The 26722-nt window shown below is 40.2% G+C and overlaps 1 protein-coding gene across 1 annotated transcript; it reads right to left on the reverse strand.

Annotated features, from left to right (window-relative positions):
• Window positions 1–390: 390 nt before the first annotated feature.
• Window positions 391–25531, reverse strand: LOC115776210 (golgin subfamily A member 1). The gene is given in 34 exon segments (XM_030723809.1): window positions 391–3561; window positions 5282–5314; window positions 5316–5369; window positions 5481–5539; window positions 5542–5704; window positions 6292–6311; window positions 6314–6350; window positions 6516–6677; window positions 6898–6977; window positions 6980–7057; window positions 7645–7747; window positions 7917–8006; window positions 8542–8616; window positions 9108–9172; window positions 9175–9192; window positions 9195–9246; window positions 10303–10398; window positions 10580–10614; window positions 10617–10674; window positions 11769–11864; window positions 12172–12297; window positions 13482–13565; window positions 13651–13762; window positions 13948–14039; window positions 14042–14119; window positions 14307–14374; window positions 14377–14434; window positions 16908–16940; window positions 17023–17067; window positions 17069–17121; window positions 19604–19678; window positions 21995–22085; window positions 24354–24651; window positions 25367–25531. Coding segments are annotated over 33 exon segments (2499 nt in total). The 5' UTR covers window positions 24483–24651; window positions 25367–25531; the 3' UTR covers window positions 391–3480.
• Between the last annotated feature and the right edge of the window lie 1191 nt (window positions 25532–26722).

The following is a 26722-nucleotide window of genomic DNA, read 5'->3' on the forward strand; positions in this document are numbered from 1 at the left end:
TAATGTTTTTTTTTTAGCCTTAAAAGGGCGGGGAAAAACCCCTAAAGGGTTGAATGTTCAATCCATTGTGTGTATTAAAAAAAAAAAAAAAAAAAAAAAAAAAAAAAATTGCAGTTCCTCTAGTGGCCACTTGAGGCTGAGTCCATTTTAAAATGCCAAACTTACAACATTAGAAAGCTTGCGTTAGTTACATGGTACCAGCAGTGCCTCCCAGAGTCACAGAATAAAATGGTCACAGAATTTGGTGGCAGCCGTCATAAAAAGCAAAAAAGCAAAACTTTTTCAGTGTTTAACACAACAAAATCAATGAGGTTCAAAAGTGCATTCACTGTTTCTTCAATTCTCATAGAGACAGTATATAAGCTGATGGAGTGTCAGCGACTACAATCAGTCTGCTACCTTTCTTTAATAAAACATGACAATAAATCTGCATTCAAAGATATCCTCTTGCTTCCCTATATACAAACTCAACAGATAAAATTTCAAATCACATGATATGACTGACATCATACTCAGGACTAGAGATAGTGATGAGCAGTGTGAAAAGCTCAGGCAGAAACCTGAATGGGCTCAGGTTTATGATGATGATAAATACTACAAATTGATCACATCAAACCGTTAACATCCACTGTTTTATAAAGTTCTCAATGCATACAGTATGTACAGATTTCTATATATAAACAGCCAAGTGGAATGTACTTTGATTTACATTAGCAAAGGCAGGTGAAGGCAGAACATGTCCTTCAGTAATTTACAGAGCATTTACTTATTTTTTCACATACAGTTGTGGTCAGACGTTTACATACGCTCATCATGGGCGTGAATGTTACCATAATGTGGGGCTCTTAATGATTTCTTTGTCCAGGGTGAAATGATTATACAGCACACATCTTTGGTAACTTTAAAAAACAAGAATTAGGTGGCACAAGTTTGAAATTATTTAGGATTTTTTCTAATCCACACAGGGTCAAAACTATACATACACCTCCACTAATATTTGATTAAATGTCTCTTAGCAAGTCGCACCATGACTAGAGGCTTTTGGTAGCCATCAACAAGCTTCTGGCTGGATTTCTGACCACTCTTCTTAGCAGAATTGGTAGAGTTCATTAAAATTGGTTGGTTGGTTTCCTGGCATTAAGTTTAGTCCACAAATTTTCAAGATTTGAGGTCGGGGATTATGTTAGCCTGCCTTATCCATTCCAAAACCAGTTCTCAGTAGTATGTTTGGGATCACTGTCCATTGGAACACCCAATTGTGTTCAAGTTTCAACTAATCTAGCTGTTGACCTGAGGTGAAGTTGATGAATTTGGAGGCAGCCCTCCTCCTCCATTATTCCACCCACTTTGTGCAATGTACCAGCGCCACTGGAAGCAAAACAGCCTCAGAACTTAATGCATGTTGGATCTTCTTCCAGACCTTGGCAAAGTGGTGACACATCTGAATAACCTGTACTTATGTACAGTTGTCTGAACTGATGATATTGGAATCTGCAGTTGTTTTAGAAACAGCTGCAAAGCATCTTCACATCTTGGTTAAAGCTACAATTCTCCTTCTTAGATCTTCAATGACTTCCTTGGACCCCCCCCCCGCACTGCCCGGGTGCCTCGCGGTTGAGTGGGCGACCACATATGCCGTGCGGCGGTGCAGACAGTGCAGGTTCAAGTCCCGACCTAGTCGCATTTACTACGCGTCTTCTCCTGTCTTTCTCCACTGCAAACACTATCAAATAAAGGCCCAAAAAAAAAAGTTCAAAGATATGAAATCATTAAAAAGCTCAAAATTACCATGACATTTAGCCCCATGATGCATGTATGTAAACTTCTGACAACTGCTCCAGTTGCATTAATATACAGGCCATATCGATCACACTGGTGTTCAAGGACTGAATGAGGTGGTGCTTGGGAGAGGGGGGAGATATTGGAGTTGATTTGTGGTTATCACCATCTGCCTAATTCAGCAGGATTTTGTGTGCACTTTTTGTGACTGTAAATTTATCAAAAGGTGTAACACTTTACTACTGGGTGTGCTGAAAGGCTTTTAGATGTGTCCGTCGTTCTTTTAACTGTTTGTTTCCTTTTAGCCCTATCCCACATTCCTCCTTTTCCTTTGTCCTTTCCCAGGCTGCCATTGCAAATAAGAATGTGTTCTTTTGCCTGTTAAATAAAGGTTAAACTGATTCACTGCACCACACTGTGGCACATATTGGTATTACATGATAGCGCATCCCAACCTCAGTTGAACTTAAATATCTTTTCCAATACAATACAAAGACATTTGGGACAAAGTAAGAGACTACATTTCACTATTTATTGTGGTTGGAGAAATGTCAGCATTGTCACTTAGGAAATTTCTGGATTATGGTGGTCCTATTGGACATTAATTCCAGCTAGGATTCCCTTGATTGTAGATCAGTGATTCCCAACATGTGGGCTACAGCCCCTTAGTCAGCAAAGTGGGTACTGGAGCTGGACCATGGGAGGTCATTAAACCATTAAAATGGTCACCATAAAAATGATGAATTCAAAACTAGAGTGATTCTTTATTGAATCACCAATTTTTGATCTGGATCCGTTTTATTTCTCTTGATTGCTGGGAAATTGTAATTGACCAAATACGTCATCACCAAAAGAAAAGCAGTTAATGGAAGATCAACATCAATAAGTGAATCCCCAGAAAAGCAAAATTAATCCACTAATCAAAAAGAAGTGATACAAAGTACTCCAGTGATTAACTATACTCAGGGACCAAAGATGAAATCAAAGGTTTGTGTGGGCCACAGATCATTTTCAGATTCCTAAATGGGCTGTGGTATTCTTGAGTTTAGGAATGGCTAATGTAGACAATTTTGGTCCTTTGACACCAGTGTGAACAATTTATATTCTATTAAATAAACTCTCATTAATACTAAAGCCAAGGCAGCTTCAGTTTTCTGTACAAGTTAGTAAAGTGACACATTTTCATTAAATAAGCCCTCTGTGATTTAAAATAAAGTGATAACCAACAAGCTAAAGGATCCTTCAGCAACCAAAAGCTATAATCTGTCCAGTGAAGAGGGTCACATTAAGTCACGCTGATGTTTGTTCCAACCAAAGGACAGAAATGAGCCGGTCCCTAAAAATAACAATTACATCAATGTGTTGCTTCTTTCTGATGTTTCTTTTCTTGTATGGTAGCTCACTTTTGGCTGATAAGAAACATCAGATTAGTGTCCTATGATTGAAGAAGAATTAGGTTGCTTGATCAAAAATGTCATTTTAAAAATCACCAACTGATTATGAGTAAGACTTCATCCCTAAATAATAATGTGCAGCCCCCAACAGACCCTCCCACAGAGCCATAGAAAAAACTGTGAAGCTGGTCAAAGTTTAAAGCTTGAATCCTGCTCAGTGATGGGAAGCTACGCAGGAAGGACTGTTTCCCTTCAGATGTGGTCTCTTTTCGTTCTGTCCATCACTTCAGCTCTTTCTGCTGCTCAATCAGCTCCAATGAGTTGAACTGCCTGAGATTGAAGGTCGGATTATTCCCTTTGGAGAAGGCTTCGATCCAAACCAGGACATCTAGAACACAAATGACATAGCAATCATTCAATTCAATTTCATTTATATAGCACCAAATAACAACAACAGTCACCTCAAGGTGCTTTATATTGTAAGGTAAAGACCCTACAATAATACAGAAAAACCCCACTTGGTGACAAGCGGGCAGGAAAAACTCCCTTTTAACAGGAAGAGAAACCTCCAGCAGAACCAGGCTCAGGGAGAGGCAGCCATCTGCTGTGACTGGTTGGGGGTGAGGGGAGGGAGACAGGACAAAAGACACACTGTGGAAGAGAGCCAGAGATTAATAATAACTAATGATTAAATGCAGGTGTATAAGCAGAGCAAAAGGAAGTGAATGAAAAGAAACACTCGGTGCATCCAGCAGCCTAGGCCTATTGCAGTGATAAGGGATGGTTCAAGGTCAACTGAGCCAGCCCCAACTACAAGCTTAATCAAAAAGGAAAATTTTAAGCTTAATCTTAAAAAAAGAGAGGGTGTCTGTCTCCTGAATCCAAGCTGGGAGCTGGTTCCACAGAAGAGGGGCCTGAAAGCTGAAGGCTCTGCCTCCCATTCTACTCTAAGTATCCTAGGAACCACAAGTGAGCCACGAGCCTGAGAGCGAAGTGCTCTATTGGTGATATGATACTATGAGGTCTTTAAGATAAGATAGGACCTGATTCTATGTGAGGAAAAAGATTCTAAAGCCAATGAAGAGAAACCAATATGGGAGAAATATGCTCTCACTTTCCAATCCCCTGTCAGTGCTCTTACTGCAGCATTTTGGATCAACTGAAGGTTTTTCAGGGAGCTTTTAGGACAACCTGATAGTACTGAGTACCATAATCCAAACTAGAAGTAATAAACGCTGACTAGTTTTTCAGGTAATGCCCTCAGAGTAAGTATCTGGTTGACACCATGTTTCTAAGATTGTAGGGCCGAGTACAATAACCTCAGTTTTATCTAATTTAGAAGCAGGAAATCAGAGGTCATCCAGTCTTTATGTCTCTAAGATATTCCTGTAGTACTGATGTGTGTCATCTGGCTCCCATGAATAAATAAAGCCAAATATCATCTGCTTAGCATGAAAATGTCTGCCATGCCATCCAATAATAATTTATAATGTAAATATTGGTCCTAGCACAGAACCCTGTGGAACTCCATAATTAACCTTATTGTGTGAAAGAAGACTCCCATTTACATGAACAAGCTGCAGTCTGTTAGATAAATATGATTCAAACCACTGCAGCTTTAATACCTATAGCATGCTCTAATCTCTGTAATAAAATATTATGGTCAAAATATTGAATGCTGCACTGAGGTCTAGCAAGCCAAGCACAGAGATGAGGCTACTGTCAGAGAGAATAAGAAGCAGTGTTTTAGCCAGGGGCTGATCACCTGGTGCTGCACCAGGCTGAGAATTTCACCAGTTCATTATCAGAACTGTTCACTATCACTGCAATTCTGCAATGTGCAAGTGAGTGTGGCACGTAGCATTTACAGTTACAGGTGAAGGCATTATAATAAACATTTGTTGAATTTGGCTGTGTCAAGAGGCTGGTCTGCTCTACAAGGCAAACCACAGTAACCACCACAAACTTCATACAGTACCAGTCAAAAGTTTGGACACACTTTTTTTTTTTTTTTATAGTTTTATATATTTTCCATTTGTTATTTGATTTGCTTTTTGAATGTTTGTTTTGGGTTCTATCCCTTTAGAAGAACTCTGAATTACACCAACCTTGTACTCCAGAGTTGCCTTCAGCATGTCCTCTTTCCTCACGAGTGAAGTTCAGCAGCACAGATACAGCTCGTAGGAGCTGATACGCCTGATCAGAGCAAAACAAGAGCACACCTTCAGTCTGAGTGTGGACCATAGATCAGGCTCTGTCATGCAGTCAACACAAGCCAGATTATGCAGAGCCACATAATGTAGATACCTCAGCCTCTCTGGAGGACATGAACTTGAGGACGACATGCTTGAGATACTCAAAGTTGATTCTCGTGAATCGTTGAGGTCGGAGGTGTTGGTCACTGTGGTGTTGGAGGTCGGGGGGCTCGGGGTGGGCGCAGGTGCAGGGTCTGGAGACACTCTCTCTGGTTTGTCTGCTCTGTTTTCTGGTGGCTTTTCTTTCCCCTCAGCTTCTGACTCAGGTTTTAATTTCTACAGCGTACGAAGAGAGAAGGGCACATACAGTGTCACATTCATCTATATTTACACTCAGTAAGCTGGCAGAATATTAGCCTCTGCACAATTCAGTATAGCCCAGTCCATGACAGATACAGTTTTTTTACACTTGGGAAAAAATATGTTTTAAAGCTACAGTAAATAAATAAATACAGCTGCAAGCAGCAAAGAGGGAGCACACTTACTAAGGCACCTTAAATCTGATCATATCAAAAGCTTGCCCAAAAGCACTGATGGGAAAAGTGAATTGTGTTTACTGTAAAAAAAAAAAAATAGAGATTAGAGGGGTTGCTCCCTGCTGGCCTTCAAAAAGAGGCACTTCCTCATTGGTTTCACTTGTCAGACATGGAAGCAACAAATATCATTCAAACACCTATAGCTATAACTGAATTTACATTTATAGCAAATTCAGCATGACAATAAACCTGAACAGGAGAAGAAAAAGGAAAGATGCTCCTCCAGAATATTTTTTTTTTTGTCTAGTTACAAGAAACAAGACAGATCCATCTTCTGCAGGTAGACATGCTGCTCCACTAACACCATATTGAGATTCACTCTCTTACCAGTTCTTTCTGCAGAGTCTCTTCAGCTCTGCCAGTCTCTGCTGCAACTGCTTTATGGTCTGCAAAAGGTATCAGTGGAGTTTTATGTGTGGAGATGGGTGTACCTGCTTTTATGGATATATCTCAAGAACATCTACCTGGAGCTGATATTACTATTTCATTAAAAGCTATAAGAAACAATCAAATATGAATTATAAAAAAAATAAATAAATAAAGTGGCTGACCCTGTTCTTGTCACTGAGCTGCTGCTCCAGCTCTCTGTTGACTTTCTGGAGGTGATCCAGGTCGTCCACAGTCACACTGCCATTCTGCTCCTCCTCACACACCACACTGTGACTGTGAAGCTGTTCAGTCAGGGTTTCCACCTCCACCTCCAGGTATGAGATCTGGACAGTCCACACACGGACTATTATTCAGTGTACATTAAGTACTTAAACTGTTCCAGCTTAAGAAGAAATTCTGAATTCATGAGAATGGATGTATGAACGCACGAAAACCTAATACCGCCACACCAGTGACACCAACCACCCACTTCATAAAACACAGCTTTGAACATGTTCACTGTGCACTACTTCCATACAAGTGTGAGAGTGTGTAGGTGCTGACCCGAGCTTGGCAGCTATCTAACTGCTGAGTCTGGCCCAGCAGCTCTTCCTTAAGGCTGGTGAATTGGGAGTTTTTGTCAGCTCCATCTGCTCCAGCTGGGCTCTCAGACGCTCAGCCTCCTCCTGCACCTCGACCAGGGACGCCTGTCGACTCTGCACCTCTGCAACACAAACACATCATTTTTGAGACAAAGGTTCTAGAGCAGGGAGTGGACCAAAATTGGCCAAAACCACTTTCTTATTTTCACAGGATTCTTTCAATCGTACCATTTGAATAAAATGGTAGAATTAATATCTAATACCTATCTTCATGTTACATGTGTGCAAGCTGCTTTAAAAAAAAAAAAAAAGAATCCAATAGACTTAGTTTTAACTCAGTTCATCTTTTTTATTTTTACACTGTATTTTTTAACTGGCTGTTCATGCCCCACCAGTGAGCAGCACTCTACAGTTTGAGAACCACAGGCTTTAACTTGTGATCAGCAGAAACAGCAGAGATTTCTGTTTTGTTCTTGTTACCCACTTTCAAAGTCTGAGGAGGTAAAGATCCAGCAACTTTATATTTAGCTAATATGTTTAGTTAATATGTTTGTGGTCCCGACCACCGTGAAGAACACCCACAAGCCAAAACGTGACAGTCAAACAATAAGGCTGTTCTACATACTCAAGTAGCGTTGGAGCTTTAATCTATTCTGGGTATTAAAAGCACAGTAACATCTTTTAAAGGATTCACAGTGCACGTGTGTACCATTCTGGAGTGTTTTGATGTCATCCTCTCTGAGTGCCAGCTTCTCAGTGACAGTGGACACTTCCTGCTGTGAGCTCTGTAGAGCTGTGCTCAGCTCTGCAACCTGACATCAAGCACAGGCAAACACTTTTCATTAAACAATACACACAAAGGTAAGGTCCAGTGATGTACAGGTAAAGTCCAAAAGGAGTTACTACATTAGCTGCAGGAGCCCTTTTTTAGCTATTGACTTCCTGTTTCTGAACACTGCAGGCTGTGGTTTATCCACAGACCTGTGTTTGCAGCCCCTCCTTCTGTCGCCTGGTTTCTTCCAGAGCTTTGGCGATTTCCGTGCTCACCGTCTGCCGGCTATTCAGCTCCGCCTGGGAAAACACACACAGGCCAAGAATGAGGGCTACACTCCGCTTTCTTCAATAGCCCATAAAGTAAAATACATTTTTTAAGTTTTCTTTATACTCTGACCAAGTTGAAAAGCTGCATTATTAATATATGATTAAAATCTGCATGATGTCACAAATAAATAAACTATGTCTACATCCAGAAGATGATAATTATAATAAAAAAATAAAGTTAAATTAAATTCTAAAACCTAATAGCACTGTAAAAATAAATAAATAAAACATCAATCATATTACTCAGTTAAAAAGACAAATGATGTTAACCCTTCCATTAGGAAAGGATGTGGAGCTAACAAATGAGCTGAAACAGTTGTTGCTGTAGATTTTTGTTGTTGTTGGTTTTTGGATTCTTTGTTACAGTTGCCCTTTTTTTTCTGGAGTGAACTTTTTCAGTTGTTCAGCTTTTGGTTCCAGTGGTTTTCATTTTGGTTATTTTTTTTGTTTAAATTAAATATATGTATGTATCCTGAAAAAATTAACAGTGTGTTGTGGTCTTTACCCTGCACTGCTCCAGTTCTTCTGTTCGCTGCTTCAGAAGGGAGTCCGCCTCATCCATCTGCTTGTCCAGATCAGCCTACCAGTCATGTACATGAGCGCACACAACACCACACGCGCACGCACACCCCATAACAATACTCATTAATCCTTTGGGCCAAAGGCTCTATTTTGGAAATTCCATATGGAAAACATCATATTCACTATACAAGTTTAAGGACAAAATGTCAGATGCCAATAGTGTCTCATCCTGTTTTTCAGACCAGAGTGAAAACTCTACTGTCACACAGTCAAAATGAGAGCAAATGACAGCCACACAGCAGTGAGTGATGAGCTATTCTGAAGATTCTCTGCTGCAATCCTGCTAAACATGATTCAGTAAAATGAAGCACAGAAATGCTACATCCATTTTTGTCATGGCTGTACTGGGCTGCCTACTTTAGAAAGCTTTGGAGACCCATGTGTGCCACAGTGTTTTTAACAACATATTCAACCCTGAGTGAATGTGTTGTTATAATATTGCATAAAAATCAGTCCAATCAAATAAAGAGAACTGAAACGAGAACATACCAGCCTGCTCTGTAGTGTCTGTTTGTCTTTCTGTAAAGAGGCGATGCAGTCCTCCAGCCGGCTTGCTTCTCCTGACTCTGCTGCCTAACAAAGACACCTGCTGATCCAGAAAGGCTTTCTCTGCACTCCACTCTCCCTGCTGAAAACACAGGAAAAAGCATGTTTAGACATACATTTAAAATTCTTTACCTTCACTCTAACCACACTAAAAGTCCATGTTTTAGCAAAAAAAACAAATAATTGAGCACACACAAATGTCAGTCTTTAATAACAGTTTACTGTGTTTTTGATTTCTCTGTGTGTTACAAATAGGTGCGGAATTAAAACAGATTACACAAATTATTATGCATGCGACTGCAGGAGGCCAGAAGCTGACAATATATTTTCAACAGACGGTACAATGTTAACAATATATGTCGAGATAAAAAGAGTTTAAAGTTTGCTTTAAATATTTTACTTCTTTGTAAGTGATACTGTTTTCCTAATATCAGAACAATATCATGAAAGACAAAAGCCACACATTAAGACCCCAATATACTGGCCATGTTAGTCGCTTCACGCACCCCAGTAACATCATCACACAGCCACATTCATTTATGCTCCCCACTATGGTCCAGGTAGCCGCTGCAGTATTCTCCTGAACGATAGGTGTCGCAACTAGAGACAAAACCTCCACTTCAGTGCTGGTATACGAGATGAAGTTGTCGAAACCGGAAGCAAAGAAATTGTCAGGTTTTTTTTTTTTTTTTTTTTTTTTTTTTACAAAGTCTCATCTTTTCCAACTGTTGCAACATCTCCCTCTGTATCACCTGTAATCTCTGAGCTTCTGTATTGATATACATTAAAAACAGCAGTAAAAACCAACACATTTGTACACTCGTGTCTTCAACACAGCTGCAGCAACACAAACGCACCAAGTTACAAAAAATCGAGAAGTGCAAGATCACTTGAAGTTTTCTTACTCAAAACTAACCAACAATGATCAATCTAAATGCTTAAAGTTTGTGACCCAACTGTTCTCTTTTCCTGACAGGTATACTGGCAGGGGATTCTGGCTTGAAAGATCTTTCAACCAAAAGTTATCGTGTAGGTTCAACATTAAATTATTTTCTCTGTCAGCCACAACAGGAAAGATCAGGCTTATTTCTGTTGGGGAAAAAGCTTATTATGTGCTCTGACTGCAAGTGATGCTCACCAGTTATCCATGTGGCTGCTGTTTCTCTGTGATCTGCTGCTCTGCACTGCTCAGCCTCTCACTACTCTCTAGCACCTGCTGCTCCAGATTAGCGATCTGAAACAGAAATGCAATCAATATGATATGAATGAATGTTCCATGACGCTTTATCATCAAAAACAATGTGACTTTCCAATCTCAGCTTAGAATCCTTGGGCAGCCCATCAATCAAGCAACTAGAAGTGCGTTTCCTCATGTATAATTTCTTAGAGCAGGGTGTCTCGTGTCTCACAGCTACTTGTGTGTCTGTTCTCTCTCTGTAGGCCCTGGAGAGTCATCTTTGTGTCGCAGAAGAGTCTGCAGCTCAGTAATAGCAGAGCTCATCCTGGATACCTACAGTAACAAAAATTTAGAGGTCACACATTTAGAATTGATTTATTTTTTTTAAATAACAGTCTGTTCAGCGTCTGTTGGGGTGGCTGTAGCTTAGCAGGCAGAGGGTTGGTGGCTTGACCCCAGGCTGCTTCAGTCTGCATGCCAAAGTATGCCTGGCAAGATACTGAACCCCAAGTTGCTTCCAATGCATTCATCAGAGTGTGACTGTGTGTGTGTGAATGTTAGATAGAAAGCTTTTGGACATAGAAAGTGCTTTTATGAATGTGTGCGTGAATGGGTGAAGGAGACATGCTGTATAAAGCGCATAGTGAACATTTCAGATTAAAATTAAGATACAACAAATTAAAAGAGTGGTTGGCAATCCAAATGAAAGTAACAGAAAACAGGAGCACCGCCTAGCAGGGCAAAATACGCCAGTCGCACTGTATTAACCCTGTGCCTCCAGGAGTTCATCTCTGCATAATGTCTTGATGTGGAGAATAATCGTGCAAGGTTTCATCAAATCCTTCAAACCATTTGTAAGATATGAAGTGGACATGAAAAATACTTAACAAAAACAAAGTTTGGTAAGTGTAAGCTGAACGATTCAAGTTATTGAGCAGACACTTCAATGGATGCTGCCCGATGCCATGGGTGATCACATAAAATGTCCCATCTTTCGACTGGTACTCAGTAACTTAATAACCAAAGCAGGAAAACAAAAAGCAAGAAAAACTCACACAAAGCTAAAATCGCTAACATTGAGCTTTTTAGCTCAAAACAAAAATAGTGATGTTAATTATTAAAAAACAGAAATATAAATTTAGGTCACATTCAAAAAGAAATTAAAGCCTACATCTATTTTAATAATGTAATCTGATTAATGGCCTACAGCTTCAACTTTTGTCTCCATTTACTTTTTTATCTCAATGTTTTTGTTCGTGTGAACTGATCAGTGGTTAACACTTTATACAGCTTACACCCTATAAACTAATACACACTGACTACCTCATCAGGCACTGTTCTTAATTCACTACCAGACATTACATCTATGAGGTTTGCAGATTGGCCCCATATAATATTCTCTACCTTATATCAATGTGCTGTTTTACCTGTGCCTCCAGAGAGCTGACAGTCTCAGCATGGTTTGTCCTGACAGCCAGCAGCTCTGCTCGCACCTCTTCCAGACTTTGCTCTAAGCTGGACTTCTGAAAAGATAAACAAAAATAATAAATAGGTGTTTCTGCTTCTCCTTCTTTTCTTAAAGATTATTATGATGTCCGACTATAAAGACATTCCATGATCATTATCTGTGGGCCAATAAAACACAACAGACTGGACTCCTCTCCAAAAGTGAGTATATCAATTGAGAACCATACCAAACTCATCTACCATGAGTTCATTCTGAAAGAAAATTAAAAAAATAAATAAATAAAATAAAAAAAAAAAAAAAAAAACAGCTAAACACTCAGCCATTACTGTCCTAAACTTAAACCTGGGGTGTGTGTTCTTAACCTCCTGCAGAAGCTCCTGTAGGTGCTCATCCTGGCTCAGGTTCCCCTGCAGCCGTCTCTCCAAGGATGTTACTTTCTTCTGAAGGTCCACCAACAAGCGCTCCTTGTCCTCTTCCGTCACGGCAGCCTGAAGACAGACAGTGAATAAGCACATCCTTGAAAACAAAAACTTTAAGACTTTATTTTAAAACCAGGCTTATTTGTGGGTTTTTTCCCCCAATACTGAAATGGCATTTGAAACATCTGGAACAATCTGTAATGTGATCCATTTATGTTTTCTGACAACAAAAACTAACACACTGAGTCTTCCTTCCACATTGTTGTTCTTTCAGACTCATGTTAAAGAGGACTAGATTTTTTTTTCCTTCAATCATGTATGCTGCAAAAAGAAGAACAGGTTTTTGAGTGTTTTGTGAATTTTGTTAAAAATAAAATAATTTGTCAAAGTATCTTTAGCAGCAATAAACAGCCGGAAATCTTCTTGGAATCTTCAGAGGTTTCCCAGAGTCATCCCTATGCCCTCCTAGTTTGTGTGACAGATATACAACCCCACTGCATCATGTGGTCACTACTATGTTTGACTTTACAAATGGGTATCAGCAATCATGCTCAGGTTTATGCCACACATACTGTTGGGAATTGTTCGCCAAACAGTTGAACCTTTCTTTCATCAGGCCAGAAGATTTTGCCTCTCATAGAGAAACTTCAGGTGCCTTTGAGCGAACTGCCCTGTCACTTTGAGCAAAGAATGGCTTCTATCTGGTTTCTCCACTGTAAGGTCTGACTGGCAGACTGATATGCTAACACTGTTCTCCCATCTTCACAAAGGAATTTACTATTCTTTTGGCTAGGCGAACAGATACAGGAAAAACTATTGCTGGTTCCAACACTTCGAGGATGACAAGAGCCTACTGTCCTGCTGAGGACATGCAAGGTACGGTAGTAGAATGTTTTTTTCTATCTGTCTGCAGATTTTACAATCCTTTCACAAACGTCTGCAGACAATCGCTTCTTGGCTTCATGGTTTCATTTTCACCATCAACTCTGACACCTTATAAAGATAAGTGTGTACCTTTCCTAATCCTAATCATTCCTAATCATGTCTTGAGAAGTAATAAAAAACAGTGCTCTTTTGCTTTTTCACTGTGGAATAATTGAGGGGAAAAAATGAATAGAATCATATTAGGAGAGGTATGAAACAAAATGCAGAGGGCCTGACAATGTAGACAATTTTATTTAAGCCCAATTAGATGCAGATTGTCAATCTTTAGCTGCAGGGCATTGTATTTTTATTATTCTTCATGTTCTGACCTTTTGCAGTTGCAACTTCAGAGCATCATGTTCAGTCTGTAATTCATGGAAGGACTTCTCTAAAGTTGAAACCATATTCTGTGACTGAAAAACAACAAAGTTAACAATCAATCAGTGAATGAGCAGTGTTGTAGAGTGACAGGATGTCCAGTCTGTGCTCAGCGCTGACCTTCTGGAAGTCTTCAGAGACCTGCTGGATGACTGACTGCAGCTCCTGGCATCGTCCCTCCAGCTCGCTGATCTTCTTGTCGGCCTCCTCTCTGAGCAGCAGCAGCTCTTCTCTGCATGGATCCAATAAAATGCTCTTTCAATTATAGTGTTCATTCGGAAAAGTCACAGTCCAACAACAATCCAAGCTCAATTCTAGAGCAAGTGACTGAATGTTGAAATTCTTAATGTTAATTTGTAACTCCCTCTGCAAAGCCAAAAAAAACCCAAAAAAAACAAAAAAAAGATTTTTCCTTACCGCTCTATCTCCAGCTCTGAGTTGAGTCTGCAGCTCTCCTCATGCTCCTGTTCCAGAGTCTGGAGTTTCCCACGAGTCTTCAGACAGTCCTCGTTTTTGCTGACTGAATTTCAGCCTCCTTTTGCTGAAGCTCCTGCTCCCGCTGGCTCAGCAGTTCCTCCTTCCTCAGCAACTGATAAACAAAATCCAATCATCATACTACACCAAAACGTGCTTTCAAACACAGGTACAGACTTTCCAGTCCTGCACAGAGGTACAAAGAATGCACTACTTTCAAACCAAAGGAAAATAATTGACTACAATTCTTTTTCCTTAATCGCAAAATGTTAGGAAGAAGCTGGCACTCCACATGTACGCACCATGTGTTTAACTTTAGCAAGCTCCTGCTGCTGAAAGCCCTCCAGTTCATCCAGGTCGTCCCTTTTTGAAAGAGTGCTAAGCTCTGTTCCTTCATCTCCTCTAGCCGAGCTGAGAGGGCAGCCTTCTCCTAAACAAACACACTATTGTTGTAAACATGCCGTTGTTCACATGCACCATTTATTGGATTTATTCAGGTGGCAAGAATCTTGAGGTTATGGATATGACCCGAGCTCTCTGATTAGCATGAGTGAGTATCTCACTATGCGGAACACCTCCTGTGTGACTTCATCAGAAGCTCAAATACCATTACACCAGCCCCTATAGGCTGGCTAAGCAACACTCAAGGCAGGATGGGCTAGGGCCCACCTACATAATAGGCTGATACAGAGTCAGGTGTCATTCAAAACAAGTGCACCTCTTCCTCGCTTTCACAGCAAGGAGGGTGGTCTGGTAAGACACTCACGCATGCTAATCAGAGAACTGGGGTTATATTCATAACCTTAGGTTTTCTTTCATAGCATTTGTTTCACATCTCATTATGGAAGATATATTCACTCCCAGACTGCCATGACATGCCTGTTAAGGCAACTGTCCCCAACAGCATTTCACAGGGGTGGCGCTTCCACCTAAGAAGAACCTGCACTATGGACTGAATGCACAAACTTAGGAACTCTAACGTCTAACTCGTAAAAACTTGTGTGGGGCAAGGCCCAGCGAGCAGCTATGCACACCTCTTGGATGGAAACGCCCTTAAAGAGAGCTCATGAGGCTGCCAGGCCCCTGTTAGAATGTGCCCACAGACCAGCAGGAGGCTGAAGAGCCCTACTAGGATAAGCAAGGGTAATAGCTCCTGCTATCCAGTGTAAAAGACACCGTTTAGACACAGGCTCTCTTATATGTGTGGTTTAGCCGAGGACACAAATACCTGGTCACCCTGTCCAAAACCCTGAGTCCTGTCCATGTAAATCTGCAGTTCATGGACTGGACACAAGATAAGCAACCGCTGTTGCTCCTCAGACATGAAAGGGGATGGATAAAGGGCAGGCTGTTCTATAAGACATGTGCCTATGACCTTATGTACACCTTGAAGGTGAAGAAGGCCTTACTCTTTTCAATCAGCAAAAGAAATACTGAAGAAATACTAAATGGACTAGTTCTTATATAACACTTTTCTACTCTGAGCACTCAAAGCACTTATACAACACATTTACCCATTCATACAAGCACTTCCATGAGTAACTAATTTACGTGCTTACTGTCTAAAAGTCACACACATTCATACTCCGACGCTTGCGTCAAAGAGCAACTTGGGTTCAGTATCTTGCCCAAGGATACTTTGGCATACAGCCCGGAGCAGCCAGGAATCAAACCGCCGACCTTCCAATCAGTAGGTGACGTGCTCTACTTCCTGAGCTACAGCCACCCCTACAATGACAGAATCATTGCCACGAAGCACTGAAATGGGCTGGTCTATGATTCTAAGCACCAGTTTTCAAGCACATGCCACTTATGCGCATGTTGAACCACTCACGGGCCAGGCCCATAAGCTAGCCTCTCTAGGTGGGATGGAATATTGAGTGAATAGCCGCAGAGCAGCTTTAAAAAATAAAAAAAATAAAAAATCCATCAGCCACTGCTTTCCTGGCCAGTATGGGGCTGCCTAGATGACAGAGGGACCTCTTTCCTTCACTCTGGCCAAAGTTAAAGGAATTAGGGCCACTGGAGGATATGCAAAAAGGAGTGTCCTCAGTGACTCGTGAGCCAGCACATCCACTACCTCAGTCCTCTTTGACTGTGCAGGGAGAAAAATACAGGGCACTGAGCATGATGCATGAACATCCACAATCACCTGACCAAACCAGAGCCACACCTGCTTCATTGCCTTAGGGTGAAGTCTCCAGTCTGTGTATAGTCAGTTCAACTGGATAAAGATCCACCCAGAAGTTCAAAATTCCCCTTACATGAGTTGCTCTCACAGTTGAACAATGCTCCAGACTATCAGTCTGTGTGCCAGTGTATGCAGCCTGGGGACCTCACTCTCCCTTGTTTGATGATATAGGTCACAACCATGGAGTTTTCACTGTCTCCATCTCAGTTTCTTGATACTAGGTTTGTGCTCATAGGGCAGATCTAACAAGGAAACCAGTGAACACTGCACATACAATAGTGACTTGTCAATAAAAACCCTAAAGCCTTCTCCACTTTAATATCCTTTTGAACACTGATGGGGACAAAATTAGCATCCTGTTGTCTTCAGTATCACTTGAAACTAGCAATTAAGCCCATAAATTCATCAAGGACGGGTTAGTTTACTCAGGTCAAAGGGGAAAGGAGCTAAGGCCCATTTTCCCATGGACTTCTATACAACTAGAATTCTTTTTCCTATTTGAGATGAGAAGTTGCCCCTGCTGGCCATGAGAAAGAGTGCAGGCTTAAGGTACTCCTGTACTGGCTTCACTTTTAAAACCTGGAAACCAAGCCCCTGTTTTATATACAGTCTATAATCCTTCCACGTTTGACATGGACAATTATTTTAAGATCTTCAATTCTTACAAGTTGTTTGTCCTTGTTCTACACGTTTTACAAGAGATTAAACTTACTTTCTCTAAACTGGCCATTTTGTCCATCCACTCCTGAAAGGGAAGAATAGAAAATGTTAAAAGAATATAGAATAAATCAGCACTATACAATAAGTGAGACAGAATGTATCCTTACCTGATCTTTCTTTTCTAACGCTAAAGCCATCCCCTCTGCCATTTTTGGCTCTGCTGGCCTGATGAGAGTCATTCTGTTCCTGAAGTTTTTTTATCGATGCTGAGTAGTGAAAGTGAGACAGAAAAAAGAAAGGGAAAGATGGAAAGCACACAGAAAAGTTTGTACGCAACCAAAGAGAACATAAATGTTAAATAGAACAGATAGTGGCACCGTTAGTAGCTGTGAAAAGTTGCGAGTCGGTTTAATAAGTGTGTTCATCCCAGAAACAAAAACAGGCAGAGAAAAGCAATGCATGGCAACTGACAGAAACAGAAAGATAGTAAAGCTACTATCACAATAGCTGTGCAGAAGAAAACAAATCCATCCTGAAGACATGAAGCAATCTAGACTAAAAGCCCCTAGAAACTGCAGAGTACAATACAACTCACAATAATACAATAGTACAAGATAGAAGACAAGACAAACTATTCTTAGAGCAGCAATTCTATCTACATTACTACAAGATAAAACTATGAAGTAAGCAGGGAGGGGTGCCAGAGAGACAGTTGTGGGGTTTTAAATCAAGAAGTTTTTGGAGAACTGAGAGAAAAGTTGATATTTTGAGCCGTTTGGCATTGGAGTGCCTAACATGAAAAATGGTTATCCTCTTAGGAGTTAAATATGTTATCAAAAATTCACTCCAAGACATTAGGGCTGTTGCTGACTGGATGGCCCAGTAAGGTCTCATCTAATTCCTCATTTGTCACACAAGTGCCAGTGTTACTTTCACAAGGAGGAAAGTTTGACATCACTAGTCTCTCATGACTAATCCATTAATTTGTGAGGAAGAACAGACATCCTGGTGTTTTCAAATCTTTCCCAACCTCCTAAACTTAGCACATAAAGTAAGAAAATTTGTGTTTGGTCACTTATTTCTTGTTGTAACAATGCTTCTTGGCAATAAACCTTATATTGTTGGAAAGCCTGTTTGAGTAAAGAAAACACATTTGTAGGCTGAGCAGCAGAGTTGAGTATGTGGGTTGTGTCCATGAAAAAAATCTGCCAAATCTTCTCTGCCAGCGCCAAACAGCTTATTCTGCTATTGACCCTTGTTTGGATTGGATAATGGAAATAGCATGTGGAAGAACCATACACAGCCACAACAGTCTGGCATCTCCTCCTCACGATGGTCACCAGCTTGGTCACACACTACTGTGGGATGGCATCCCATTCATCAACCAGCAATCATCCAATCCAATAAACAACACCAAACAAGAACCAATAAGCTGTTTGGCACTGGCAGAGAAGTTTTTCATGGGCGTAACCCACATACTCAACTCTGCTGCTCAACCCACAAAATAACAAAATAACCCCAAACAGAAATTTAATTACTTTTTTGTGCTAAATTTTGTTTTGATTTGCATCATCTGTCTTTGGACAATCACTCTGCTCTCAAATCACTTTGCTCTCTGAATGTTTAGTTGCCGCAAGCCAACTCCATTGCTTCCCATCTCATATTTTTCCATATCAACTCATCGGTGGCCATGTTGTTGTTATGGTGGTCCTCAGTATCATTCAACTACCTGCCACTGTGGAGCATATTCCAAGTCTACCATCTTGGACAGAAGCTGGGGTCAGTAGTTCTTTGTTCTGCTGCGAACATGACGGTCACTCTACCTAGAACCTGCAGCAGGTGGAAAATTGGTTCATGTGCTGCTACACCAAGCTCATTAAGGCTGCGGAGCAGAACAAGGAATAAAATGAATGGCTGCAGCCCAGGATGGTGAAGTTGGAGTTTACTCAAAGCAAAAGATTCACACAAGCCAGCAGATTACATGTGTTTGTCCCATATTACTTGGAAAATAAAAGACTTCCCTGGTGCAGACAGAATCTGAAACTGGGACAGACTGGGACAGACTCAGTAATTTGAAAACAGTGTTTACTGAGTTAAAGAAACTGACCGCATGGCCACAGTTTGTTGAAATGGACGACCAAAAAGTGAAGTTTAAACTTCATGTAATAACAGGTAAAAATGGTAAGCTAGCTTGTTTGTATTAGGTTCTTCCAATGTTTGTGTTTATTGCTTGTGGCTTTGAGTGTGAACATATCAAAATTGGCATATTCTGATACATTTAGCCATGATTGTATTACATCAGGTACAACAGCTCTCTTTGCTCCAGCATCTGCCAAAAGCTACACAGCTACACCCAGACCAAACTCCTGAAGCCTCCTCTCTAAACAAAATTCTATTGTGAAATGTGTTGCTCAATTATTCACTTACTACTGAGACAAAAACACATTCATCTTGTCTTGGACAAGACACACTGGACACTGAGGTGGGGTTCTGACATTTCTTGTCAAATATTTTAATTAGTGGATAAACCAGTTTGGGTTGTTTTGTTTTTTTTAAGCAAGCAAAAGGAATTTGAAATTAAAAGAAAAAAGCGCTTCTAAAGCAAGTCTCTAAAGCCCATGATATTAGCATCTGGAATCCAAAACTATCTCCATGAGAGGAAGTGATGATGTGCCAGGTAATGATTAGTACAGCTGACAGACAGGAGACAGAAAGGAAGCTAATTGGGAGGAGAGTAGAGGTACGTACAATCCTGATGCCTTTCTAATGCAATTTCAAGCTTCTCCTTGGTCTTCTGCATAATTCGTAGCTGCTCAGCGTAGTCTAGTGTTGGGAGGTAGGGTGATGGGTTGGGGTATCAACAGTACACACACACACACCCAAACACACCCACACAAACACAAAGAAGGAGGAAGAGGCAGATGACAGTCAAGAGAGAAGCAGGAGAGGAGGTGAACAGAAGGAGAGGGGAAAACAAAAGGGAAAACATGGTTGAGAAATAATGGAAGGTAAAATACTAATGATTTTCTTAACTGAGAAAACCATACTTGTTTAAAGGCTGCGTGAGAATGTGCCACCTTTAACCTTTCAGGGGGGTTTTAAGTCATTAAAGCTACGCAAAGGAAAGAGATGCCCTAATACTGAGAAGAGAGGAAAGAAAAATCACCCTGAAGCTAAAAATAGTTACAGTGGGGAAAATAAGTATTTGATACATTGCCGATTTTGCAATTTTCCCCACCTACAAAGAATGGAGAGGTCTGTCATTTTTATCGTAGATACACTTCAACTGTAAAAGACAATCAGAAAATCACATTGTATGATTTTTAAATAATTAATTTGCATGAAATAATTATTTCACAATAGAAAAACAGAACTTAATATTTGGTACAGAAACCTTTATTTGCAATTACAGAGGTCAGATGTTTCCTGTAGTTTTTGACTTGACTTCTGGCCCACACAGATATTCTCCAGATCTTTCATTTTTGTGGCTGTCGCTGGGCAACATTAGGTTTCAGCTCCCTCCAAAGATTTTCTATCGGGTTGAGGTCTGGAGACTGGCTAGGCCAGTCCAGGACTTTGAAATGATTCTTATCGAGCCACTCATGCTGGAAGACCCAGCCACAACCCATCTTCAATGCTCTTACTGAGGGAAGGAGGTTATTGGCCAAAATGTCACAATACATGGTCCCATCCATCCTCCCTTCAATACGGTGCAGTCATCCTGTTTGCAGAAAAGCACCCCAAAGTATAATGTTTCCATCCTCGTGCTTGATGGTTGGGATGGTGTTCTTGGGGTTGTACTCATCCTCCTTCCCCCAAACACGGCGAGTGGAGTTGACACCAAAAAGCTCTATTTTGGTCTCATCTGACCACATGACCTTCTCCCATGCCTCCTCTGGATCATCTAGATGGTCATTGGCGAACATCAAATTTGCTGGCGTGAGTAGGGGGACCTTGCATGCCCTGCAGGGTTTTAATCCATGACAGCATAGTGTGCTACTAACGGTCATCTTTGAGACCATAGTCCCACCTCTCTTCAGGTCATTAAGCAGGTCCCCCCGTGTAGTTCTGGGCTGATTCCTGACCTTTCTCAGAATCATCCTTACCCTACGAGGTGAGATCTTGCATGGAGCCCCTGGTAGCTCATGAAATACTTATTTCATGCAATAAAATGCAAATTATTTAAAAATCACAAAATGTGGTTTTCCGGATTTTTTTTTTTTTTAAGTATATCAAATACTTATTTTCCCCACTGTATTTAAAACAGAAAAACAACTCAGTTAAATGGTAACAATAATATTCATGCTGAGACATTAACAAGAAATTTTATGCTGCAGCATGTAGGGCAGAGAAATCACCTGTCCTGCTTTAGAGGAGGCTATTAGGCTCTTCCTTATCTTTTGTCATGTAAGTCAAATGTTAAGGTCACCACAGAATCCCTGTGAGCGAAAAGCTCAGGCTTCACACACTCAATTTCAGACAGTTTTTTCTAGTCTTAGTATGATGCCACAGAGAGGCGATATACTTAACAAGCTCTCAGGCACACAGCAGCCCCACCCACCTGCTACTCAAACCTGTTTGCTAGCTCACTAAAATGGGATTAAGCATAGACTTTTTACTGAGTCAATATACTTTACTGCTGTGAGGCTCACAGACATGAACACTCATTACAGAGACCATAAAGAGTCCAGTTAAATATATGTTTGTCTAGATAATTCTCTTTTTGGTCCGTGGTGTCTCCTGGTCAAACTGAAAATCCTGTGTCATGCATCTAATGCTCAAATGCCTTTATTCATCATGTGTGTCTTTTAAATGATTTTTAAAAACTTTTACAGATAATTTATAATGCTAAGGTAAACTTATGCAGTGCATAATAATTATCAACACTACAATTACATCTTTAACTCAACCATTTCTAACTTATGTGAGATAAAACTGAAATCATTTAGATTTTATCAGATTATCCGAGAGTTAGGTACCCAACTCTTGGATACCTAAGAGGTAGGCTATATTGCTTATAGCCTTCTGCATTACTGGTACAGGGTGCATTTGGGTTTAAATGTAACTCTGTTCTAATCTCTCCTGAAAGCTGTAGACTGCAACACTTCAGCTGCATAACCTTGGTCTTACGTGTCCTACCTGATAGTTTGGCCTCCAGCTTCCGGATCTGATCATTTCTTCTGAGAAGCTGGGCGGGCAGGTCATCCCTGGAGCTGCTGCCATCAGATGCCTAAAGACAGACAGATGACACACAAAGCATTATAGAGCTGCAACTGGCCAATTCATTGGTTAGACTAATAATAGAAAATTATTATTCTGCACAAATATTCTGATGTACCAATCTTTTCAGTCATTTATAAAGAAAAAGTCCAAAATATTTTACGGTTTCAGCTTCTCCAATGAAATCACTCCCTGCTTTTCTTCTTTATCAGACAGGTAACAAATTAAAAGAAATCCAACAGAGTGCATTTCAAGAGGAATTCATGATACTGCCTTTGTGTTCATGTGTACAGTAAAAGTAAAGTAAAATGTTACTTATAAAAGCACCATTCAAGATAGATATCACAAAGTGCTAAAAACAAAAACTATGAGTTTGACTGATTTTTAAATGAGACCACCAAGTCCACAGATATCAGAGGAAGAGGAAGAGTATTCCAGAGTCTAAAGGCCACTGTTGCCCTTAGTATTATACTACATCCCAAAAACACAATGTCACGGATCAGCTGGCTGTAAAGCCACATCACTAAATTATTTAGCCAAGTGTAACTGAGCCTCAGGAGTCCAGCTTGCTCTGTGAGAGATGAGACCCTCCTGTTAAAACCAATAACAGAGCTTTAACACCAAGATGGATTTGATTAACAAGCTTAAATAATCAATTCAATTTATTCTTATGTGAGCATCACTCAGAAGAGAGATGAAATACTGATTACATCTTTATCTACTGACAGAGATGGACAAAGGTGCTAAAAGGCTTTTATCCAGCCAGAGAGAGGTTAAAAAAATGCAATGGGACCACAGCCTTTACAGGAGATGCCAGAGAAGCTCTTACAGAGGTTACTTGTCTTCATATTTCAGCACTGCCTTGTATGGAGAAAACACAAAGCATCTGCAAACATATCACAAGCGTTGTGTGAACTTAACACGATCTGAGGATCCAATTCTCAGATCTGTCCTCTTTAAAGTAAACAAAACAAAAAAAAAAAAACATGTCAGGCCAAAAATAGATTAGAGCTACTAAAAATGACTATATATGACTGAAAAAGCTCCAAGATATTTCATTCAGATGCATCAATTTTCTTATGAAGGCTGCTATGCCATGTTAGGGATATCTTAATTACCAAAGTGCCAATTAGTGCACATGGCACAGCAATCTTAGACATCTGTGAAGGCACCATTAATACTGGATGTCTTTTTTCAGGGAAGGCCTTGCTTATTTATGCAAGACAATGCCATACCACATTCTGCAGTCCTTGAGCCTGTCCTCAGTAAACAGCTTATAAAATAACAGATCAACTGGGTGATCCTGGTCAGACTAATGTTCAGTTCTTGAAAACCACAAGAGAATTAGATAAGACCAGCTGAATCTAACCTGAAAAGAGGTAAGTGTGAAATAAATGACCACAAAAAACAAGAAAATCAACAAAAGGCAGAGGTTCAAAACAATGACATTTTACAAAAATACAAGCAAGTCTACTACTAGAATGTATTCTTTTCAATGCACTACTATAGAACAGCAAAAAAAGGCAGAAAAAAAAAAGTGAAAGACAATATGAAGCCAAAAGATAAGCATGAGAATCAAAGTGAGAAAACTGGGAAGAAAAATCTCATTCCACAAGCAGAAAGCAAGAGAAGGTTAAATGCATTTCCCTTCATTACTGATGTGGTCAGTAACTCTGTTAGAAGACTATTAACTCCTCTGTTAATAGTCTTCTAATATTTAATGCAAACCAGGATACCAAGGATCTGGGAGCAGGTTGAAGTAATATTTATTTTGTAAACATGTTGGCTTTTCTACTCAAATGGTTACTGAATGAGCCACACAGAAACAAACGTTTCTTGTCACATCAAAGCGAAAGAACAAGGCCAGTACCAGGGCTAGTCTATGCCAGCTATCAGAGGACGAGAGCAAGGGTACAACCTGGACAGGTTACCAGTCTGTCGCAAGGCTAACACAGAGAGACAGACAACCATTCACACTCACATGCTCTATGGTCAATTCAGAATCGCCAGTAACCTAACCCCACACGTCTCTGGACTGTGAGAGGAAGCCGGAGTACCCAGAGAGAATCCAGACTCATGCGTGTGTGGACTTATGCAGACTCCACAGATAGGTCCCAGACTGGATTAAAACCCAGGACCTTCTTTTTTGTGTTTATTATTTTTGTTTTCTTAATGCTTTCCACTGCAGTTCTAACATGAGGTCTCCTGATAGTTTTTAAGTTTCATTCTCCTAAATAAACTTTATCTTACTAAACAGTGAAAATTCCAAAGAACTTACAAAGTCATCCCCTGAATCTGCTCCCACTGAAGTGATGGATTCCTTGCTGATGGTGCGGGGTATGCGAACACCAGTCCGAGGTGCTGTGGCCGCCTCCTCAGCAATTTTCTTTTTCAGTTTGGCAAACATATTCTTCTTTCAGTTTCTCTTTTTGAGTGCAATTCAGATTCTGGAAAGTATGCAGCTTCACCCGGTGCATGGAGTTTAAGGTTCCTTGCTCTGTTGGCTCAAACAGCACCACGTCCTTATGCAGTACCACTTCAAAGAGGCTCCTAATAGTACTTCCATTCTGCTACATCTACAAAAAGAAAAGAGACAGTTATCAAAAATCCATGAACAAGCTTAGTGTTCAACAGGATGAATGTGCACATAACAGAGGAGGATAGGTCATGTTTGTTATTTGGATTGTAGGTGTTTAAGATGGGGACTGCATGCATTTTTAGGAAGTAAGCTTGAGTACATTGCTGTAATGAGTCCAGAACAAGATCCACAGTTTTTGGCATCATGTGGTAGGTTTGCCTAGATATTATTTTACAAACTTTTACTTTTAGCCTGTTTGTCCATCAGACAGGGCAAAGAAGCCGGCATGGCTCCAACACTCTGAGGAGACAACAGCTTTCTGTGTAGTTCCTGCTGTAAGTGCACTAGCCCTTTAAACGTTTGTGTCATTAATAGACACGGGCTTATCTTACAGAAAACCGTGAAATCTTATAGTTATTTATCAAATCACCTGTCCCGGACTCTAGAGTTCCTAACTAAATCTGTTCTCTTGGCCTGGCTCCACAGTATCCTACCAAACTCAAACTAACAGCTAAAATAAGAACGAGTTTAGTCGCAAATTGCTGCAAAAACAAAGTGGGGATCAACAAATTGGGGGAAATACAATTATGCTTTCAGAGCCTATTCTGACAGGCAGCTAACCAGCTAGCTCTTCCAACCATAACAATAAGAGTTAACATTACCACCGGGTGATGTTAGCTGACTGCTCGTACACTGGAGTCGCCTTCTCTTACCATTTTAACTTCGATTAAAAATCACTCCGGGTGTTAAATGACTGTATGTTTTCCCTCTGCAAACATTCAAAGAACGGCAGTCCCCAATATGAGCTATAAACTCGCTGTTTCAATTGGCATGCTAACTATTGCTAGTCAGTGAGCTACACCAAAGATGTTCCAAGAGACTTTACACGTAATCACCCCAACGCCAGATGACTGAAAACGTCACGACTACGCCTCTGCTGATTGGATAGAAAAAGTGAGAGGTGGGGAAATGTAGCGCTCTCTATAGGCACGATAAGCAATCACAATCAGAATACATGATTACCAGCGGTTTTGTTCCAGAAACTCAATTAAAATATAAATATGAAGGATAGAAAAACGCAAACCTATATGTAAAAAACAGCAGCAACAGTTAGAGGCTCTATATGAACATGCTATATACAAAGTTACGGTCATAATCACCGAGTAGATTCTGTAGATTCTCCATTTTCACATTCTTCAAATTCATTCTTTAATTGTTAATACATTTATTTAGCAAAATATTACTTTCAATTGTTTATGTTTGCTAGCTGTATATGACAGGGTGAATATTTTCCACTACAAATTTTTCTACACATTTGATGGATATAAATATGAGGCTCTTTTAATTTTTTTTCTCCCACAAACATTTTTCTACTCAAACACATGTACTATTTAAAGTGCTGCCTGCAATATATTTTTTGATGACCCTGATAAAGTCTACAGCCCAGAATGCATTGATAAAGCAATAAAGTTGCTCTTCATACTACAAGTATTGCTCAAGCTTCAGCCTCTTTACACTTTTGCTCTTCTCAATACACCTTGGAAGCAGGTGAAGCTGTGCCAGAAAAGTCTGGCATTGCTTCTAGCTGACAGCATGGAGATACTTGCTTAGCAATAACAAAATAATGACACCCACAGTCCCATTTACACCCTCAAAACCTCCCTTTTTCCTTCAGTATCAGTATTGCAGTACTTCAGCATGCAGCTAGCGCTACAGAAAAGAAGCAAGCACAAAGTAAGCAATTTTTTTTTTAAGTGGCAGGTCATTTTAAATGCAACTTTTCAAACAGCTCAACATTTATCAGTAAACACACAAACTATTTCTGGGCAGTTTGTCACATAGTTGGTGTATATTCCAGGGAAAGAAAAAACATTAATATGTGACACTCAGATGAAGAAAGGCAGGACAGGAGAGGATGATGAAAAATGAGTCAAAGGTAAAGACTGCTCATCGGGTGACTTTTCTTGAAGTGGAAATTTAAAACTTGCTTGTAATGTCTTTGGAGTGGGGTGATTGTACAGCATATATATTTAAATGGGGGGCACAAGTTTGAATTTATTTTGTATTTT

Source organism: Archocentrus centrarchus, unplaced genomic scaffold (assembly GCF_007364275.1).
Source record: "Archocentrus centrarchus isolate MPI-CPG fArcCen1 unplaced genomic scaffold, fArcCen1 scaffold_27_ctg1, whole genome shotgun sequence".
Classification (NCBI taxonomy): Eukaryota; Metazoa; Chordata; class Actinopteri; order Cichliformes; family Cichlidae; genus Archocentrus; species Archocentrus centrarchus.